The sequence below is a fragment of the Monodelphis domestica genome, chromosome 8, assembly GCF_027887165.1.
Source record: "Monodelphis domestica isolate mMonDom1 chromosome 8, mMonDom1.pri, whole genome shotgun sequence".
Taxonomy (NCBI): domain Eukaryota; kingdom Metazoa; phylum Chordata; class Mammalia; order Didelphimorphia; family Didelphidae; genus Monodelphis; species Monodelphis domestica.
Genome location: NC_077234.1, coordinates 16,711,155 through 16,731,890, shown reverse-complemented (window position 1 = coordinate 16,731,890; position 20,736 = coordinate 16,711,155). Strand labels below are relative to the sequence as shown.

The 20,736-nt window shown below is 41.6% G+C and overlaps 1 protein-coding gene across 1 annotated transcript in view; it reads left to right on the top strand.

Annotated features, from left to right (window-relative positions):
- Positions 1-20,736, top strand: part of PLCH1 (phospholipase C eta 1) — a 232,135-nt gene that overhangs the window by 163,258 nt on the left and 48,141 nt on the right. The window contains exons 7-10 of the mRNA XM_056808478.1: positions 2,607-2,700; positions 5,467-5,670; positions 11,881-12,001; positions 15,584-15,755. Of these exons, the coding sequence (XP_056664456.1) occupies positions 2,607-2,700; positions 5,467-5,670; positions 11,881-12,001; positions 15,584-15,755 (591 nt within the window). The remainder of the gene's footprint in view (positions 1-2,606; positions 2,701-5,466; positions 5,671-11,880; positions 12,002-15,583; positions 15,756-20,736) is intronic.

Below are 20,736 nucleotides of genomic sequence, written 5' to 3'. Positions count from 1 at the left end.
TATGCAATAGTGATAACATATGAAAGACAAAGAACATGGGAAGCCCTAAGAACTCAGATCACTGCAATGGCCAATGAGGAGTCCAGAGAATGCATTTATAAATACAGTCTGGGTGTTCTCAAAGTCTTTTTTTTAAACCTTTACCTTCTGTCTTAGAGTTAATACTGGGTATTGGTTCTAAGGCAGAAGAATGGTAAGGGCTAGGCAATGGGGGTTAGGTGACTTGCCTAGGGTCACACAGCTAGGAAGTGTCTGAGGCCAGATTTGAACACAGGACCTCCTGTCTCTGGGTCTGACTCTCAATCCACTGAGCCACCCAGCTGCCCCCTGTTCCCAAAGTCTAGTCTTGGTGCTGTTTTAAGCTGGGAAACCAGTCCATAACTCTTTATTGCATGTTAAAGCTTAAAATGGCCCCATGACTTTGGAGACCTCTCATTTTATGCTTCAAGGGAATGTAGAACTGTGGAGGTAAGGGGGAGGAAAGAGTTGAGCTTGGCCCTGATGCTACACACCAGGTGATTGGGGGAGAGGGTGGGACCATCAAAAGATTGGGAAATCTGAAGAAGGAGCAAGTCTAGAGGGATTAGGATGAGTTCCAGAATTTGTCATCTCATTCAAGTAAATTTCAGAGCTGAAATTCATAGAATCTGAGGTTTTAGGGAGATCAGAGGTCACCTCGTTCAACCCACACCTGAACAAGGTAAGTTCAAAATTGTAAACCTTAAAATTTCTTAGACTTATAAATGTTGGAAATTTCACCATTGGGAAATTTCATACTTGAAAAATTTCCTACTGATAGTCTATTGGAATGTGAACCCGCCCCTTGGCATGGGAGGGTCCTTCTCCTCCCTACCTAAGACTACTTGAGGACAGAAACCTTTTGCTAAACAATGGAAAGGGCTTTGACCTATGCTTAAGCATAGAACAGGAAGTTCTTTGAGTCATGATTGATTTTAGAATTGATACAATAGAGATACTTGGAATGACAAAACCAGGTCTTGGAACTTCCAATCTCCACCCTACTCAGGGTAACAGGATTTAGGAAGGGCTGCAGCAAAAGGATCAAGATTTAATTATTTGAGAATATGACCTTCAACAGACATGTGCAAAGGGGAGACCTCTGGGCGGTCCTGTGTTAAGCTAGAGCCACCATTGGCACAGGGAAGACATGGACATGGACAGTGATTGGTAGATGTGAGAAGAAGACATGTGGTTTCCTTAAAGATTGAGGGGTCTGAGGACTGAGGGGAGGTTGGAGAGGTTGTGCTCTGAGAAGGTAGCTCTGAAGGAAGCTGGAGGTGGAGGCCCCTGAGACTGTTTCTCCGTTTTGGTCAAGTGAGTGCTAGGGACTGATCTCTTTTCTTTGCCTCAGTGCTATCTAAGGGCTTGGCTCTCTCTCTCTCTCTCTCTCTCTCTCTCTCTCTCATCTCTCTCTCTCTCTCTCTCCTCTCTCTCTCTCTCTCTCTCTCTCTCTCTCTCTCTCTCTCTCTCTCTCTCTCTCTCCTCTCTCTCTCTCTCTCTCTCTCTCTCTCTCTCTCTCTCTCTCTCTCTCTCTCTCTCTCTCTCTCTCTCTCTCTCTCTCTCTCTCTCTCTCTCTCTCTCTCTCTCTTTTCTTCCTCCTGTTTGTAATTAACTCCATAAAAGGTTGACTGCTGACTTGAGTTTTCATTAAGGAATTACATAGCTGAATTCCTTGCCGACCTTAAATTATATATATATCAGTCTTTTAAAGTGATTTCCTTGTCACAAAATATGTACCTTGTGGGTGCAGTAGGCTCAGTGGATAGAGAGCCAGTCCTGAAGATGGTAAGTCCTGGATTCAAATCTGGCCTCAGATACTTCCTATCTGTATGATCTTGGGCAAGTCACTTAACTTCCATTGCCTAGCCCTTACCACTCTTCTGCCTTGGAACCAATATACAATATTGGTTCTAAGGTGGAAAGTAAGGGCTTTATTTTATTTCTTGGAGGTGACTTTGTATTTTTTTATTAATAGAATTTATCCACAAGAAGCTTGAAATAAATTTATTCCCTCCCCGTCCTTCCCACATCCTAGAAGGTATCATGCAGGAGACAGACACATTCATACAAATTAAGTCTTTCATGTTTCCCCCTTTCAGTTCACTCTCTGAAGGTGACATTCACGATTTATTCTTCCAGCATTACTTCTGTTGCTGTGTGTGATGTTCTCTTGGTTCTACTCATTCACTGTTCATTATTCCCAGCATTTTTCCAAATTAAAAAAAAAAAAGGTGAGCCTCCTTATCATTTCCAATGATGCAGTAGTGTTCCATCACAGTCGTATACCAGAACTTGTTCAGCCATTCCCCAGTTGATGGGCATCCCCTGCATTTCCAATTCTTTGCCCCCAACTGCTCTAATTATTTTGGAACAGATAGGTGGGAGGTAAGGGGTTAAATGTGCCTTGTGATGAGCTGGAAAAAGAAGAAGCTTGGAAATCTCAATCTACTTTTCTTCCTGTTTCAGAGAGATCGGGATTGGATGACCAACGTTTCAGGCAGTTTAAGGTTTCTGGAACTTTGACACATTAGTCAGATAATAAACGCTTGTAGATGCTGCACTAACACTGGCTCTTTTTGGTGTAGATGACCAACGTGACAACAGAATATTGTCTTGACATCATAAAGAAGTTTGAAGTTTCAGAAGAAAACAAGGAGAAGAATGTCCTTGGCATAGAAGGTAAAATATCCTTCGATGTTATCATGTATGCCTTTTTAGATTTGACTATGTTAAACTTCTTTCTGGCACAAGTATATGGAAGGAAGCCTGGACCCTAGAGTGGACCCTACAATTTCAAAGCATTTATCTTTAGGTCAGGTTAGCTCTTGGTTTTGGTCTCTTATGGACTTGGTTTTTTTTAAAACCCTTCCTGCCATCTTGGAGTCAATACTATGTATTGGTTCCAAGGCTGAATAGTGGTATCAGCTAAGCAATGGGGGTTAAGTGACTTGTCGAGGGTCACACAGCTGGAAGTGTCTGAGGCCAGATTTGAACCCAGGACCACCCATCTCTAGGGCTGGCTCTCCACTGAGTCACCCAGCTGCCCCCAGGACTTGATTTTTTTTTTAACTATTCTGAAGGTTCTCCCACTTGGCCCATTCTCTTCTCAGGACATCTGGTGGTTGTTGCTGTTTTGTTCCTTCTAGAGCTTTCTCCTTGCTTTTTTTTTTTATAAGAACTAGTAATAACCAGTAGTGAGCTGATTGTTTAATTTTCAATGGAAGCATTTATACCTCAAGAATTGTCAGTCGTTAAGCTTTGTTGATTTTTTTAGATTTAAGAAATGTGAATGATGCAGATTAAATCTAAGAGTATATGGGCATACATTTCCCCCTTCAGAGGCCAGCTGTTCAACTTGTACAGTCCACCCCATTATTGCCCTGTAAACATTGCCTGAGCTCACAAGGAGGGCAATCGAAGGCTAAGAGAAAGAAGTCATCGCCAGACTGGAGGCTAATCATAATTGTAGTCATTGGCATTTACATCATGTTTTGTGGTTTGCAAAATGCTATATCCATTGTCTCACTTGAACCCCATAACAGCCCTGCTTTCACCCAAAGTACTGATTCGCCCTGTTGGGATAACCTTTTTATTTTTAAATAAAAGCCTTTCCTCTTTAGCTGTATGACTGTTCACTTCTTGTAGCCCCCATCTTTAAATGAGGGTAATAAGATCACTTACTTACTTCCCAGGGATGTGGTGAGAGTCCAATGAGATCCTACTTCAAAAGCTCTCTTTAAATGGTAAAGTGCTATATTGAAATGCTTGCTAGGATGCCAGTTAACATATTTACTTCTGTATCCATTTATCTTTACTAACTACTTCCTTGCATGGGTCCTTAAGTGACTGTATTCCTTGATATACTGTATTCTTTCCTCTACTTCCCTTATCTTTTATTCTTTTTTTTCTGTACGTTAAACATAAATAACCAAGTAACACCTATATAATATTAGGTAAGTGTTTTCTGTCCAGAAAAAGCAAACACACACCTATTTTCTAAGAAAACCACAGGTAGATGTTGACTTAATTGATGGGTAAGTTTTCCTAGAATTGCTTTGGGCTTTTTCTTTATCATCTGCTGAACAACTACCTCGAGTGTACTTCAGTAGACTGGCCTGGCTGCCTGTGGCTTCTGAATTATACGTTTGAGAGCGGGTACCATTTCTCATTGGATTTCTCTGTGCTCAGCTTTGCGGAACATTTCTTGACTATTACAGAGAAACATTCTTCCAATTGCCTTGCGTTGGTACATGAGGACCGTCCTTTGTTCACACCACTAATATTTTTCGAGGGCCTCTTCCTTCCAGGCATTGTGCTTTGCCATCATTGACATATTGCCCCCACGGCACTAGAATTGAAGATTACGGAGGACAGAGTCTGTTGCATTTTTGTCTTTGCAATCTCTTCCTCCCCACCACATTTTGTACAGCTCCTGGCATAGTGTAAGTGAGGAACAAATCTCTGTTGAGTCAAATTGAATCAGCTCCATCGTTTATGCTTCTTACCCCACTCGATGGTCTGTAAACACGAGATACAAGGAATAATGTGCTTTGGCCCCAAATGGGGTTTGTCGTCAATCACTGTCTGTTTGGCTCATTAGAACCCTGATTTCCAGTGGGTTGTTTTGGGCAGGATATATGATTGCAGAAGAGTTGATGCTATTTTTTTCAGTCTCTAATGGTTGCCTAATTGTTCTGGGTGTTTGATGTTCGTTGTCGCAATGATTGCAATTGTCCCAGTTCCCACTCTACAGTTGGTAAGAAAGATGTCCACAAAATAAACAATCGAATGGACACGAACTCCTTTGGGGCTCATTGTCCCTATTGTATTAGCTTTGCTGAAGTGTGTAGCGAAAGGCTTTCTTTGCTCCTTTCCTCCATTCAGTTATATTTTAGATCTTTCATTGTTGCTGTTCAGTCATTTTCGATCGTGTCTGACTCTCTGTGACAAAACGTCTAGCTTTTACCAACTTACTCGTGCCCCAAGTACGCTAATATTGCGGTTTTCTGGGACTGACTTGGATTTTGGCCCAAGTTTTTCCATCTAGAGAATGGGAACTCTTCTACCATGGTCTTTGGAGGGGGGTGTTCCCAGCGTTTTGTTTTTTCACTTTATTTTAGCATGATAGAGTCCTTAGACCCATTCCTGGAGCAAGGAGGCATGCGGCATCACTAGATCATAGACAGAGGGCTGGAACCGACCTCAGATTTCTGCCCATTCGTCTTTTTATTGACAGACACTGAGCCCTGAAGTCACAGCAAGATTATTGATGCTTGGTTGCCTACTTCGCAGATAGTGCTCGGTATAGTGCTGACCCCTCATCATAAGGGGCTAAACAATGGATCTAATGCAGTACCGGCTTCCTGTTAATGTGTCTCGTCCTCTGAGCTGCCATTTTGTAACCCCCCCCCCCCCCATATTTTCTTGCCTCTCTTTCCATGAAAGGCTTTACAAACTTCATGAGGAGTCCTGCCTGTGATGTCTTCAACCCACTGCACGCGGAAGTGTTCCAAGACATGGATCAGCCCCTCTGCAATTATTACATTGCCTCCTCTCACAACACCTACCTGACTGGTGACCAGCTCCTCTCTCAGTCCAAAGTGGACATGTATGCCCGGGTGCTGCAAGAAGGCTGTCGCTGTGTGGAAGGTAGCTTTGTTTGCAGGGATACTGTACTAATAATGATAAGCATCAATAATAGCTAGCACTTACTCTGTGCCAGGCACTGTGCCAAGTTAATGATCACACCATTTGTGTCAACAACCCTGGGAGGTGGGGACCATTATTATGCCCATTATACAGATGAGGAAATTGAGGCAAACAGAGGCTAAGTGACTTGCCCAGTGTCACCCAGCTAAGAAGGAAGTATCCAAGCTGAATTCTAAGCCTGGCACACTCTTTACTGCACCACATTGCATTGCTTTAAAATGTTTAAAATATACTGTGTCGACCTCTTTTATTCCTACTTCATTTTACTTTAGAATGCATCCATCTCTCTTTTCCTACCTAGCGAGCCATTCTGTGTAACAAAGTCTAAAGATGAGATGGCAAAATCAGGTCAACAAAACTAGGCAATATATTAACCAAATTCAATAGCCCATACAGCGTTCCACCATTGTAGTTTGAGCGCCAGAGATCTGAAGCTGGAAGAGACTGCAGATGGCATTTAATCCCATCCCCTCATTTTACAGCTGAGGAAACTGAGGCCAGGAGAGATTATGAGGCTAATAGGTGCTGGAGTGATAGGGAGCTGGACGAGGGCTCAGTGAGATCTGAGCTCAGATCCTGCCTCACACACTTCTTCTGAGCAGTGTGGCTCCAGCCAGTCTCAAACTCAGGTTCCTCAGCTGTAAAATACAGGATAATAATAGAACCTTCCTCCTAGGAAGTTATGAGGAGCAAATGAGATATTTGTAAAAACCCTTTGCAGACCTTAGAGTGCTCTATGTAAGTCCTAGCTCTTCCTGCTATTATCTAGTGGCAAACACACAAAGATTCAGCCCCATTGGCATGGTGGGAACCCAGAACCTCTGTCTTTAAGATTGTAGTTTCTACTGTGCTAATATTCTACCTCTTCAAAGGGAAATCCATTTGCTCATCTCTGGGGGCAACCTTGGTCATTACATTTGCAGAGTACTTAGTTTTCAGGTTTTCTGTGGTTGCTGTTTCTTAATATTGAAATCTTATTAATGTTTTTTCTTCAGCCAGGTCATAAATTTTTATTTATTTATTTATTTAATTAAACCCTTACCTTCCATCTTGGAATCAGTACTGTGTATTGGTTCCAAGGCAGAAGAGTGGTAAGGGCTAGGCAATGGGGGTCAAGTGACTTGCCCAGGGTCACCCAGCTGGGAAGTGTCTGAGGTCAGATTTGAACCTAGGGCCTCCCATCTCTAGGTCTGACTCTCAATCCACAGAGCTACCCAGCTGCCCCTAGGTGGTAAATTTTTTAAAAATTGATGCACTTCTTTGTCACATTGCTCTCCCCAAGCCTTCCCCAAAGTACAGTCAACTCTAATTCCAATTCTAACAAACCCTAACTCTCAGACTCTACTGACTCTAACCCTAATTCCTCAAAATAATTGTGAGGCTGCCCAATTGGGCAATTGCTGCTGATAATACATAAAGCTTTCCTTTTCTGAAGTGAAAGGGAACTCTGTACTTTAATTTTCATCATTTGTAATGGAGCTGAGTGATGCTGCCTTTTAGTTCTGTGTTGGTATTTCTGTAGTCATTATGTCTATTTTCCTCTTGTCTCAACTTTCTTCCCTCTGTATCACCTCAGACAAGTCCTCCCTGGTTTCACTGACTTCCTCACAGGAATAATAAACCAGGTTCTCCCTCTCTAGGAACTAATATCCTAAAACTGAGGGACATGAAAGAAACAGGGACATTTGGACTTTGTGGTATGGTGGGGTTCCGAGTCAGGGGGCTCATTTTCTCATCCCATCTCTGATGCTTAGTTAAGTATATGATTTGGGGCAAGACATTGGACATCCCTCGGCTTCATTTTTCACATCTGATCTATAGGGTTCCTTCCAGTTTTAGATCTGAGATGACAAGCACATGATACGTTGAAATAATATATGATCTATAGTCCTCTGTAATTACTTTGAGTGACAAAATATAGTTTATAAAATAATGATAGAAATGAAAAGTTCTTGAAGCCCAAGAGATCTTCAAATGAACTTATCTACCTGACAAGTATCTTTTGAATGTATAAAAACTGGCTCTGGCCGTCATTCATTGTCATTAGCTTGACTATTTCAAGTTCCCACCAGGCACTGAGAGAAGAGGTGGCACAGGAGATGAGTTTCATAGCTGGAGGGATGGTTACCAACCACAGACCAAATTCCTCACCTTTTGCCTTTTCATTCCTGCTCTATCACTCTTTTTTTTTTAACCCTTACCTTCTGTCCTAGAATCAATACCGGATATTGGTTCTAAGGCAGAAGAGTGGTAAGGGGTAGGCAATGGGGGTTAAGTGACTTGCCCAGGATCACACAGTTAGGAAGTTTCTGAGATCAGATTTGAACCCAGGACCTCCCATCTCTGGGTCTGATTCTCCATCCACTGAGCCACCCAGCTGCCTCCTCTATTACTCTTATTCAAGATTCCTGATCCCTCACTGCTTCCTTGGTTGGTCCCAGCTACACTTATGTGGCTAGACATAGATGATTCAGTTCATAAATTCTTAAGTCAGCATCCTTGAACTATTCTTTAACTGGTTTTGTGTCCTGAACCCTTTTGGCAGTCAGTGTGGCAAGGCTTCTGATTTCTTTTTCAGAATCATGCTTAAAATCAGCTACGTAGGATGATCAGGGAAACCAGTTCTTTTGAAACATGCTATCAAATGATCTTTTTTTAAAGTCAAGATTAAGAACCTCTGTTCAAAGATGACCTCTGTTTACAGATTGCAGCAGAAGAGACCAAAGGGTACTCGGTGACCTTTCCCACATCATGTATATGCAAAGTTACTTGACTTTATTATTATTTCTTAACAGCTGCCAGTTGTCATTTAAAGCCTAATTTATGGACCATGGCCAGTCAGAGGCTATGAATTTCAGGTGCCTCACATGATTTCCCATAATAGCAGGAGAGTAATTATTGAGTAGGAGATAGATGCTTTTGGACAGCTGCTTTCCCTTCCCCTTCATGATCAGAAGAAAAACGACCAAACTCTCTGCACTTCTCCATCTTTATTTCAGTCCTGTGCTGGTTTTTATCTACATTTGTCCAGTTGAAGTGCCTTCTTTAATCAGATTTTTATGGCAGATCGATAAGAAGTTTCTTTCATAGAGCTGGCTTGTCAGCAAATTGGGCTGATGCCATTTTTTCACCTGGCCCCTCCATTATTGCCTTTTAGCCAGGGCTCTGACAAATCTGGATATTCTGTTCAAGGGATTAATGGTCATAAGATGGGACTGATGCTGAAGTGCCCCTTATGAGCTGGCTCAGGACCTTTGCTAATATCTCTGGACATGCCATCTCAGTGTACCCATCGGGAGAAGTTGGCAGTCTAGATTTTCAAGATTTTGAGTCTCCAGCCAGTTTGTCATGAAGGTTTCCCACTTCTATCATGACATTCATTAACAATGGATGAACATGGGACCAAAAAGCTATTCTATTTTGAGGGGAATGGGTCCTTCTAGGCTATGGGGCTAGAAAGAGAATCAATTTCATGCTCAGAGAAACCTTAGAGACCATTGGGTCTAACCTTATTTTGGTTACAGAAACCGAAGCCCACAGATGGTGGCTTTTCAGTGTATAAACAGCCCAGGTTTATATAGCCACTTAGTGTCTGACATGGGATTCAAACCTGATCTCCCTGACGCTTTGTCCAGAAATCTATTGTAACAGCCCCTGTAAATATTGTTGCCTTCATTTTCTAGCTAAGCAAAGAGAAGCATTGTAGAGGTGAATGACAGAATCCAGGCTTCCCAAGTCGAGCCTAAACTCTGCTTCTTCATTCTTGAACACTTTTCTTTCATCAGTTTATGGGTATTTAAAAGCAGTTATTAGCAACCTCCTATGATGTCACAATCAGGCATCCTTTATTAGACTTAGGGGTTTTTTGATAAACAAATGTGAGTTCTCCATGAATCTTTGGTGCTGTTCTAGGGACTCCTCAAGATCTTAGTTATCACAATCATGGCCAGTGAGCCTTTAAGGTATCTTTGTATTTTTCTTAAAACATCTGGAAACAAACATCCACTTTGAAAAAGGGGCATCAAGTCTGAGGAGAGCAGATGAACCAAGACTTTCATCTAGACACCATCATTTTGACAAATTATGTGCCCCTTAGAGTCTCAGAGGTGCCATACAATCTTCTCAGACCACATCTGGAATTACTTACATTTCTCAGGGGACTATTTATTCTTTAGCATTGTGTTCTCTCTCTCGCTCTCTCTCTCTCTCTCTCTCTCTCTCTCTCTCTCTCTCTCTCTCTCTCTCTCTCTCTGTCTCTGTCTCCCTCTCCCTCCCTCTCTCTCTCTCTCTCTCTCTCTCTCTCTCTCTCTCTCTCTCTCTCTCTCTCTCTCTCTCTCTCTCTGTCTCCCTCTCCCTCCCTCCCTCTCTCTCTCTCTCTCTCTCTCTCTCTCTCTCTCTCTCTCTCTCTCTCTCTCCTAATATCCTCAAAAATAGGCCATTTCCTTTAATTTTTGTTGTTGTGATGTAATGTGGTGTAGTGCAGAGGGCCTTGGCTTTTGAGTGTGAAAACATGGGTTCAAATCCTGGTTTCACCACTTAGTGGCCATATAACCTTGACCTTTATGGGCCTCAGATTCTTTGAACAATAGATGATCAAGCAGGGCCCATTCAGGTCTGAACCTATGATCTTATTCTGAGAAATTCTGAAAACTGATAGCTTTTGGGGCAAGAGGCAACACTGGTTTTAGAAAGAATTTTGAAAAATGTTGGGGGCAAAGACATGGGCACTTGAACATAGAGCCCCCATGAGGGAATACTGGCTTCCACATTCAGAAAAACTAGGCTATATCTTTATACATATTGATCCCCAGGATTATGACTTCCAAGACTGACCTGGAATCCAGACCAGGCTGCTGCCCCTCCTACCACCCTTGTCCTTAACTGTCCAATCAGAAGTTGGTGTTGGTGGTGAGAAAGGCAGCCTCTTTTCCATCGATATTTCTTCCCTCAGTGATGGTTCTGGGGTCACCATTGGCTGGGTTGGGAAGCAGGGATTCATGGTCTAGAGGGCAATGTTATTCCCAAAGCTTTTGAGGAAGTGATGAGTTAACTTTTGTGCATTATGAATTTGGAATGATGTTAGAATATCGAAGTAGGGAGAGCCTGTAGGCGAGTTGGGGTTGGAAAAAATGAATTTGAGAGCCAGCTGGAGAGGAGGTAGTTATAGCCATGGGACTTAAGCAGTTCACTGAGGGAAATAAAAAGCAGGGAGCTGAGGGCAAAGCCTTGGGAGAACATTGTTCAAGAAGAGAATCCAGTAGAGGAATAAGAACCAGAATAAATCAAGTTGGGAACTCCTGGTCTAAGAACACTCTTCAATCACTATTGCAACCCATCTATGGCTTCTTAGTGACTTCATTTACCTCTAGTGTTGTTTGTGTTAAACTAAGTGATTTGCCCAAGGTTTCCTGGTTACTGAATGTCAAATTTGGGATTCTTATCCAGGTTTTCCTGATTCTAAGACCAGTACTCCATCTGCTATGTCAAGGTGCCTTTCTTGATACACATGTGATCATTTCTTATTGCTTTGGTTGAGTAAATGATATGAGAATGTGCTAAATCATGGGAAATACTAGGAGACTGAGCCCAGGAAATAAAAGCACCAAAAGGGCAATAATATCTCACTCCAAATCCCTGTCATTTCCTTTGAGGGAGACTCTTATTGGGAAAAAAATAGCTGATAGTCTTCTGGAGGAATTAGATTCTTCAAATAGCATTTTAGCAATCTAAACCCAATTGGATCAGCTGACCAACATCAGATATGATTATTCTGTTTGATCTGGTTTGCCAGACCTCTTCTGTGAGCATGAAAGATCTTTGAGTTCTCCCACATTAATTTAAATCATCCTATTTAATTCTTTTGAGTTAAAACATTTTCCTAAAACACAATTCTCTCTACTGAGGCACTAATGGAACCAAGGGAAACATTTAAATATATGAGCGATATACAGTTTCACATTGAAAACTTGATAGAACCAAATGTAGATTTCCAGAGAAGTCAATAGAAAAATCACTGAGTGATAGGTAGAACAGAAATTCCTTGAGGACAGGACCAATTTTGTTTTTGCTGGCATTCTTAGTTCCTGACACATAGTAGGTATTTAGTAAATGCTTGTCAAATGGAGTGTGCTTATTTATTTGTTTTAACAGTTGACTGTTGGGATGGCCCAGATGGAGAGCCAGTGGTCCACCATGGTTATACTTTCACTTCAAAAATCCTCTTCCGAGATGTCGTGGAGACAATCAATAAAACTGCCTTCGTAAAGAATGAGTAAGTGCTTTGAAACCCTTCCCTCTGCCCCAGGATCTAGCTCAGTTAGGGCAGAGCCAAGACACAACACCTCGAATGGGGGCATTCCCATTTCCGCTCTGGAGCTGGCTTATCCATGGTGGTAAATGACCTTTAATAATCTGAATACTTGATCTTTCAACCTTCAGGTCTAGCTGAGGAGATCCACCCTGTCCAGAATGCCTCTGATTTGGGGGGGGGGGGGCTGCCTTGGACAAGAAGAAAGATTCTTGCCTTTGTTTTCTCAGCTGGAAAATGGATTTTATGAGCATTTTTGCCAGATGACCTCTAAACTCTAAATCCAGGATTCTTTTGATCCTCTGACCTATTTATATCCTTGGTGTCTCCTTGTGATGAGATCCTTGTGTTTGCTCTCTGTCTCCAACTTTGTCAAAGAAGAGATTACAAAGAAAACACTGTTATTATGGTTACTGAACAGTTGAAAAAGTGTTAAATAAGTTCATTTAATGGAGACATCAAGAGCTGCCTTCAGATGTTTAATCATTTATCTTCCATGTGAAATTTTCATTGACTAGAATTGTTCCCATTAATTTAGTGTTACTGACCGCTGATTTGGAGTTTACGGGTGAGTATAATCTATTAGGGCCTTTTTAGAGAAACGTGATTTCCATTAAACTCCCTGGGCTGGTTGGGGAGAGATTTCCAGGCTACTCTACACAGCAGATGCTGGGCTTGTTTGTTTGTATAAACAAATATCCCTCCAGATCATCATGAGCATGAAATCAGACAACCCTCATGGGCGAACACATTTCTGTTTGATGGGCTGTGGAAAGGAACTGAACTCCCTGATGAGGAAGCTCCCTCTGGCAAAGCTAGTTTCTCCCTTTCTTGCAACTTCTGGACTTTGAGAAGCGCCTAGAGCACCCAGAAATTCCATCACTGTGTCCCGACCCAGTTTCTTTCTGGCTTTGAGACCAGGACTCTCCCTGTCTGAATATTATTATTATTATTCTATTATTAGCCTTATTCTATGATTAGCCTTCATATCATTCTCATTATTATTGCTATGTTTTCCTAATGAGGAGAATTAAAGCTCAGATGGTCATGGCATTTACCGTAGGAATCAGGCTTTGCCTATAAGCCAGAGAATTGATTCTGGCTTTCCTTGCCTATGTCTGGAGCTTTGTGATGGATATTCTGTGTCAGAGAAGGCGTGTTACCAGTTATTATTTCACTAGAAGCACATAGAATGAAACATTCAAAATGGGAATGGCAGTAATTCCAAACTGGAAGTAAATTGATAAAATAATTAAAAATTAAGAGTTGAATCACCAAAGTGATCAGAAAAAAAGGAGGAAACAAATGCCTAATACGTACCAGGCACTGTGCTGTTTATTATTATTATATTATATATTATACATATATTATCACATCATATATATGATTATATGTTTCTATTCTTAGATTCTTATTTGATCTTCCACAACAACTCTGGGAGGTAGATGCTATTACAACCTCTGTTTTATAATTGAGGAAAAGGAGGCAGTTTGAGGTTAACTGACTTGCCCAGAGTCCTACATCCTGGGTTTGAATTCAGGTCTTCCTGACTACAAGCTCAGCTATCTATCTACTGCCAGTGATCTGGCTGCAGAGGCACAAAGCAATGATGGAAGAATCAGAGGACCTGGGTTCAGATCCCAGTTTTGTAATTAACTAGCAGCATGACCATGGTCTTAGTTTCCTGATCTGTAACAAGAGCATTAGATAAGGTGATCTCTATGGTCTTTTCCCATTCAAAGACAAAGGTACGATGGTTTAGCCTTGGAAGAAGCCATGGAGATTGGAGATTTTCTAGCACAGTCCAATTATTTTATAGATGGAGATCTTTGAGATCCATAGAAGTAGAAGTGACTTGACCAAGGTCATACTGCTGCCCAGTTAGTAGCTGAGAAATTTTAAACCCAAGTCTTTTGTTTCCAAATGCAATGTCCCAGCTATTCACAAAGCCCTTCCAGAACAAGTATTTCTGAACTATGTTGGAAGAATTACATTTGAGTATTTTTCCAAAATGGGACAGAGTGGGAAACATTTCAAGCCTGTTCCTGAAGTGTAGCATCCTTGTTTACAAAGTAAAAGACTAAGGGACATATGGTTCTAGCAATTTGCTTGTGTGAAGGAAAGTCTGAGTTCAAATCCAGCCTCAGACATTTACAAGCTATGTGACCATGGACATCACTTAACTGCTGCCTGTTTCAATTTCCTCAACTGTGAAATCAAGATTATAATGACATCCACCTCCCAGGGTTGTTGCAAGGATTGAATGTGATCATTATAAGCATTTAGCACATAGTAGGCATTTAATGAATACTTGTCCTCTTTCCCCTTCTTGTATATTTACATCCCCAATCTTATTTCTGTCTCAGCACTGGTTGTCTCCATTGCCTGGGGAAAATCACTTGAACCGTGTGTCGCTTAGTCATTTATTTTGTAAACAGGGATGTTATATGTTACTCTTCAGTCTAGGCTTGAAATGTTTCCCACTCTGCCCAGCTTTGGAAAACCACTCAAATATAATTCTCTCACTATAGTTTGGAAATACTTGTTCTGGAAGAGCCAGGTGACTTTAAAGTCATTTTTATCTTGCAGTTGAATGCTGCAATTTATTTTTATTTTCCCTGCAAAGCTTTAAAAATACGAACAAACAATTACATTTAATGGGAGGTGGCCCTAAGATGTTTCAAAATGGTAGAATAAATCAGATGCAAATAGACTAGGTAATGTTCTTCTCCCTCTCCTTTTTCCTTTTCTCTTTCTTTCTCTCTGCCTTCTTCTTGCTCTATTCTCTTCTTTGTCTCCAAGGGTTCTCCATCTCTATTTCCTCCTCTGTCTTCCTTGCTTCTCCCTCTATTCCTTTCTCTCTCTGGCTTCCACCTCTTTCTCTGCCTCTTCCTCCTGGTCTCCCTCTCCTCTCCACCTTTCCCTCTTCTCCCCTACAATGCCTTCTTTCTTTCCTCTTTCCTGTTCCTCCTCTGTTTTTCCTCTTTCTTCTCCCTCTCTCTCCTCTCCTCTCTTTTCCTTCTCTTTATTCTCTCCCTCTCCATGTTTCTGTCCCACTCATTTCCTTTATCTCTCTCCTCTTTCCCTCATTTCCTTTTTCTGCCTTTCTGCTCTAGCTCTCCATATCCTTCTGTTTCTTTCTTCCTTTCTTTTCTCTCTGCTTTCTCCCTTTTCTTCCCTCAATTTTATCCCTCTTTCTTTTATCTCTCTTCTTTTTTGCCCTTTCTTTTTTCCTCCTCTTTCTTTTCTCTCTTCTCCTGTCATTTCCTGTATATTACACATCTCATGAGTTTCATGTGGATCTAAGCCCCATGTCCTGACTGTTTGCTCAACCATTAAAGAGATCAAAATATTTTTCTTTGGATGGAAAGGTTTTTAATAAATTATTCTAGGATCCTTGTAGGATTTTTTTTTCATTCTTTAAAAAAATCTTCCCCTCCACAAGTACAACTGCCTAGAAATGTAAGAGCTCAGTAAGCCCAGACTGCTTTTCTAAACTGTCTATGTGCCATGCCCTTACAGCCTTTGACACTTGTTTTCTCTTAGGTTCCCAGTGATCTTGTCCATTGAGAATCACTGCAGCATTCAACAACAGAAGAAGATTGCTCGGTACCTAAAGGAAATTTTCAGTGACAAACTGGACTTGTCATCTATCGACACAGGAGATTCCAAGCAGCTTCCCAGCCCACAGAGTTTGAAAGGAAAAATTTTAGTGAAGGTAATTACTTGGAGAACATAATAAAAGCCATCATCTATCAACCTAGTCCCAATTCCCCTAAAGATTAAGAACTGACTTATCAAATGAATAATAATCAGAATGGATACACAAAGTGGAGTCTCTCTCTCCCTCTCTGTCTCTGTTTTCTCTTTCCTCTTCTCCCTTCTTTTCTCTGTCTCTCCCTCCATCTCTGTCTCTGTTTCTCTCCTTCTGTCTCTCTCTCTCCATTCCTCCCTCCCCCTCCTCTCTGTCTCTGTCTCTGTCTCACCATCTCTGTCTCTGTTTCTGTCCCTGTCTGTCTCTCCTTCCTCCCTTCCTCCCCCCTCTGTTCTTTCTCTCTCCTGATGTCTGGTTTTCATCTCCCTCCATTTTCTTTCTCATTTGGCATTCAGAAGAAGTTTTCAGCTGACGTGTTGATTCTCTTGGGATTCTCTTTTTGGGGGTGAGAGCCTCCTTCTTTAAAGCAAGTGTGCAATTTGGAGCCTATAATTGTTGTTTATGCTGCAGAAACATGAGAGGTGGGCTCTTTCACAAATACCTGCCAGTGTGTGCCTGAGCCTCTTTCCCCTCCCCTGTGGCCAGCTCCAATAACAATCTGTCAAAGTACACACAAGAAGGGTCTCCTTCACGCTTGGCCAGCTGTGGTTATGTAAGTGAGAAGAGGGAGCCCTGGCTCAGGCCGGATCCCCAGCAGGTCTGGCTCGCCAAAGGTGAGCCTGTGCGCAAACAGTCAGCCCAGGATGGATCAGACAGAGTTTTCAGGATAAACAGGTCCTAGAAGGGAGGACCTTGACAGACTGTAATGAAAGCAATATAGTGGAAGGAAGCAGCTTGCCTGAGGTGGCTGTTCACTCCATTAGCTCGTATCATTCCAGCTGAATTGACTGAAGTTTGACTCAATAGGTGCCAGTGTCAAAACACTTTTCTCCTCTTTTCTTCATTTTAAATATGGAAAATAGTAGGGGGGCAATTTAGGGGTTCAAGCTGGATTGGATTGTCCTCCAGAGAGTCCAGCACAAAAATAAGTAAGATGTGGTGCCAGCTACAGTCATCACCATGGACTTGAGCTGGAAGGGACTTTAGTGATAGAGTAATAATAATAAATAACATTTCTATAGCGTTTTAAGCTTTGCAAAGTGCTTTATATCTGTTATCACATTTGACTTGGGTATTATTATTATTATTATTATTATCATCCCCATTTTACAGAGGAGGAGATTAAGTATTTACCCATGTTACAATGTCCAACTAGCTATCTCAGTCTAGTCCAGTTGTTTGATTTTACAGAGCCTAGATTTTAACATGGGTCCTTTGCCTCCAAATCTGGTATTGTTTCCACTGTACTATATGACTTAAAGACAGGATAGACTTGATGGGATCATAGATACAGAGATGGAAGGCACTGGAGTCAAACTCTTTTCATTGCCAGATGAGGAAACTAAGTCCCAGAGGAAGGGATTTTCCCAAGGTGAAGTGGGTAATAAGTAGCAGAGGCAAGATTGGAATCTAGCACATCTAGTGCCCTTTCCAAAGCCATAGTGTCTTGGACATTACATTTTTAAAAAACCATTGCCTTCTATTTTAGAACTAATGCTGTGTACTGGTTCCAAGGCAAAAGAGCAGTAAAGGCTAGGCAATGGGGTTAAATGACTTACTCAGGGTGACATTGCTAGGGCATGTCTGGTGTAGATTTTAAAATTAATATCCAATATTTCAAGTATTAAATTTAATAAGATTTATTAATATTTAACTTGAAGCAAAAGGAAACTAAAAGACTAGAGTAAAAAGGGAGCTAACTCAAGCTGCTGTCATGAGAGAAGAGAGCTAGAGGGAGGAGTTACAAAACTTAAATACAATCACGTAAGAATGCACATAAATGAAAGGAAGAGGATGCTTGGAAATGAAAAAGAATTCTGGGAGATGCAGTCCAAGGATACAAGATTTCTAATGAATACACTGGAGCCATATTTGAACCCAGGACCTCTCATCTCCAGACTGGGCTCTCAAAACCCAGAGCCACCCACCTGTCCCTCAGCCCTTAGCTTTTGTGGAGATTTGGTATTGGGAAATAGGAAATATAAAGAATGACATGATGGACCTTTCATAGGCTGTGGAACTTGCCCCATCTCTAAGCAGAGTGATGGGCCCTTCTCCTTAGGTGCCCGGGTCAGGGACATTCAGAAAAGCCCAGTAGGTGTAGGGGGTTCACTCTCACTCCTCTTGGTATGACTCTCCAGTAGCTGCACTAGAAGTCCCAGGGACCAGGACCCATAGTCTCCATTGGCTTTCAGCATCTTCTGTACCCTCTCCTCCCCTGGTCTGCTCCAAACACTGAAAGCAGGAAATACAAAATTTCCAAAGCCAAGAAATAATCACAGACGTCCCATCAGCGCTTAGGAGGGACAATGGGTTTGGATGTTCGGGAGATCTCTGCTCTCGTGAGATCTAGCAACAATTGGCAGAAGCTCAGTGTATAAGGTGGCCTCTTTCAAAGGAAAATTCCAGGTTGTTCGGTAGAAGTGAAAGGACTTTGTGTAAAAACTCAGAAGACCCTCAAAGTATTCGGAGTAATGCAACTAAGAAGAATATTAAGAGGATGAATTGACACAGTGCCTTGTATTTCTAAAGTTTGTTGTTATCTTTCAGGTGTATCCAAGTCTTTGGAACCCCATTGGGGTTTTTTCTTGGCAAAAATACTGGAGTTGGGGCAGCTAGGGAGCTCAGTGGTTGGAGTCTTGCCCAGAGACAGGAGGTCCTGGGTTCAAATATGGCCTCAGTCACTTGCTAGATGTATGACTCTGGAAAGTCACTTAACCCCATTTACATACCAAGACAGCAAATACTGGAGTGGTCTGCCTTTTCCTTCTCCAGCTCTTTTTACAGATGTGGAAATTGAGGTCAACAAGGTTAAATGATTTGCTCAAGGTCACAGTTATTAGTAAGTGTCTGAGGCCAGATTTGGACTCGGGAAGATGAATCTTCCTGATTCCAGGCTTGGGTGCTCTCTATTCATTCTGCCACCTAGATGCCCTATTTCAAAGTGCTTTTTCTTTTCTAATGCATTATCTCATTTGGTCGTTCTAAGAATTTGTTGAGATCAAGTGTTCCAACATAATTATACCCATTTTGCAGATAAGGAAAGTTGGAGGAGACAAGTTGTGATTTGTCCCAAATGACACAAATAGTCAATGAGAGAGATTCAAATCTATGTCTGTAACTCACCTCATCTAAGCCCCCTATATGGAATTCCCTTGTCTTATTAAAGTCCTGGCCCTTCTGGTACAAACTGGATCTGGATTTCAACATAAGGGTCAAACAAGGGCTTATGTGAGTGAGAGAGTATCATCTAGTTAGATTTCCACAGTAGATATCAAGAGACTGATTTGGGGGTAAGAATATACGTTTATTGATTGTATCAGGTTCTTGACTAGGGCAGTGCCATAACTGAGAAAGCGATAGAGGTTTCCATGGTTTCTCCTGATCAGGGATGACCCAAGCTGGGGCAGGAAACATAATAAGAGATTTTCAGGAGCTCCTTATTCAGCTCCTGCCCTGAACATCCCAAGACATCTTTAGTTGGTGAGAGCTAATTAGAGGCGTTCCATCAACCCTCCCATCTCTCCTCTAAGGTACACAGGAAAAGAACCCTTCTCTCTTTCATCTATTGGCCAAATGGTGTAAAGAAAGAAGACATTCTTTGGGATTCCCAAGGACAAAGAAAATGCAAAAAGCCACCGACTAGATGGTGTCTCTGACCCAGATCCCAGCCTCAGGAATACACAATTCTTCCTAATACATCGGAATTAAGAGAGTAAATGAAAAGAAATTCTCATGTCTTTATAGTCACATTTCTGAGTTCCTGAATATTCATGTAGCCTGTGGTTGAGAATAACAATTAACTAATCAACAAGCATTTATTACAATTCTATTATATCCCGCGCAGAGGCAAAAATGAGATGATAATAATAATAGCAATAATGGTGATGGCTCATGGCTTATATAGCATTTAAGTTCTGCAAAACGCTTGGCAAATATTATCTCTTTAGACCAGTCAGCTGAAGGTTAAAACTACTCATTGGGCTTGTGGAATGGAAATTACCTTCACTTTGGGACCGAGGATTTAGAAGCAGACATGGCAATTATGCACAATGGACCCTTTGGACATTTGATACCAGCTTCTGATAATGTTAATTGGATGACCTCATGAACAAATGGAAGTTCTCCTCCGGATTGAGGAGAGGCTTCTCTGGGCTCTCATGCAAACAGCATTCATGGACCCCAGAATAGCTCATGACAAAAGTGGAAGAGCTTGTGTGGTTATTTGAGAGAGCAGCAGGGTTTATGGTCCATTTCCAAGGCTATCTGGGGCCCATTTGCTCTATGTGGTTGTCCTTAGACTTTCTGAGGATCTCCTACCTTGTATAGAATGGCACTTCCCCCATTTACTCTGAAATAAGACAAAAAGGGCCAACTATCTTAACAGTTCAAACTGGTGATCTTAGTCCCAGTGCCCATCTCCGGAGCTCTGTAACCCTTTTAAGCCCTTTGTGTCTGCAACATGGAAAACTTGAAGGCGTCTAAAGGTTGTCCAGTCCAGCCCCTTCCTTTTATGAATGAGGAAACCTAGGTCACAGTGACTTGACCATGGGCATGCAGTTAATAACTAGAATTACGAGATTCAAATTTGGAAATCAGTTTTAAGATTGTTTAATCCATCTTCTTTCCTTTATGATCATTTTATTAGCTACAAACAATAAATATCAAAACTCATTTGTTTTTTTCCACAATGAGGAAACTGAGGTCCAAAGGGGGTATAAAACAATTTTCTCGTGACCCAAAGTAGTAAGTGGCAGAGCAGGCATTTGAACCCAGGTCCTCTGGCCATGCTTTAAAAAAAAATACACTCTAGGAGTCAAGTCTAATTAACAGCTTTCCTTTTAAAAGAGCTCCGTGAGCTTTTTTTCCTCTTCTTTCTTTCCTC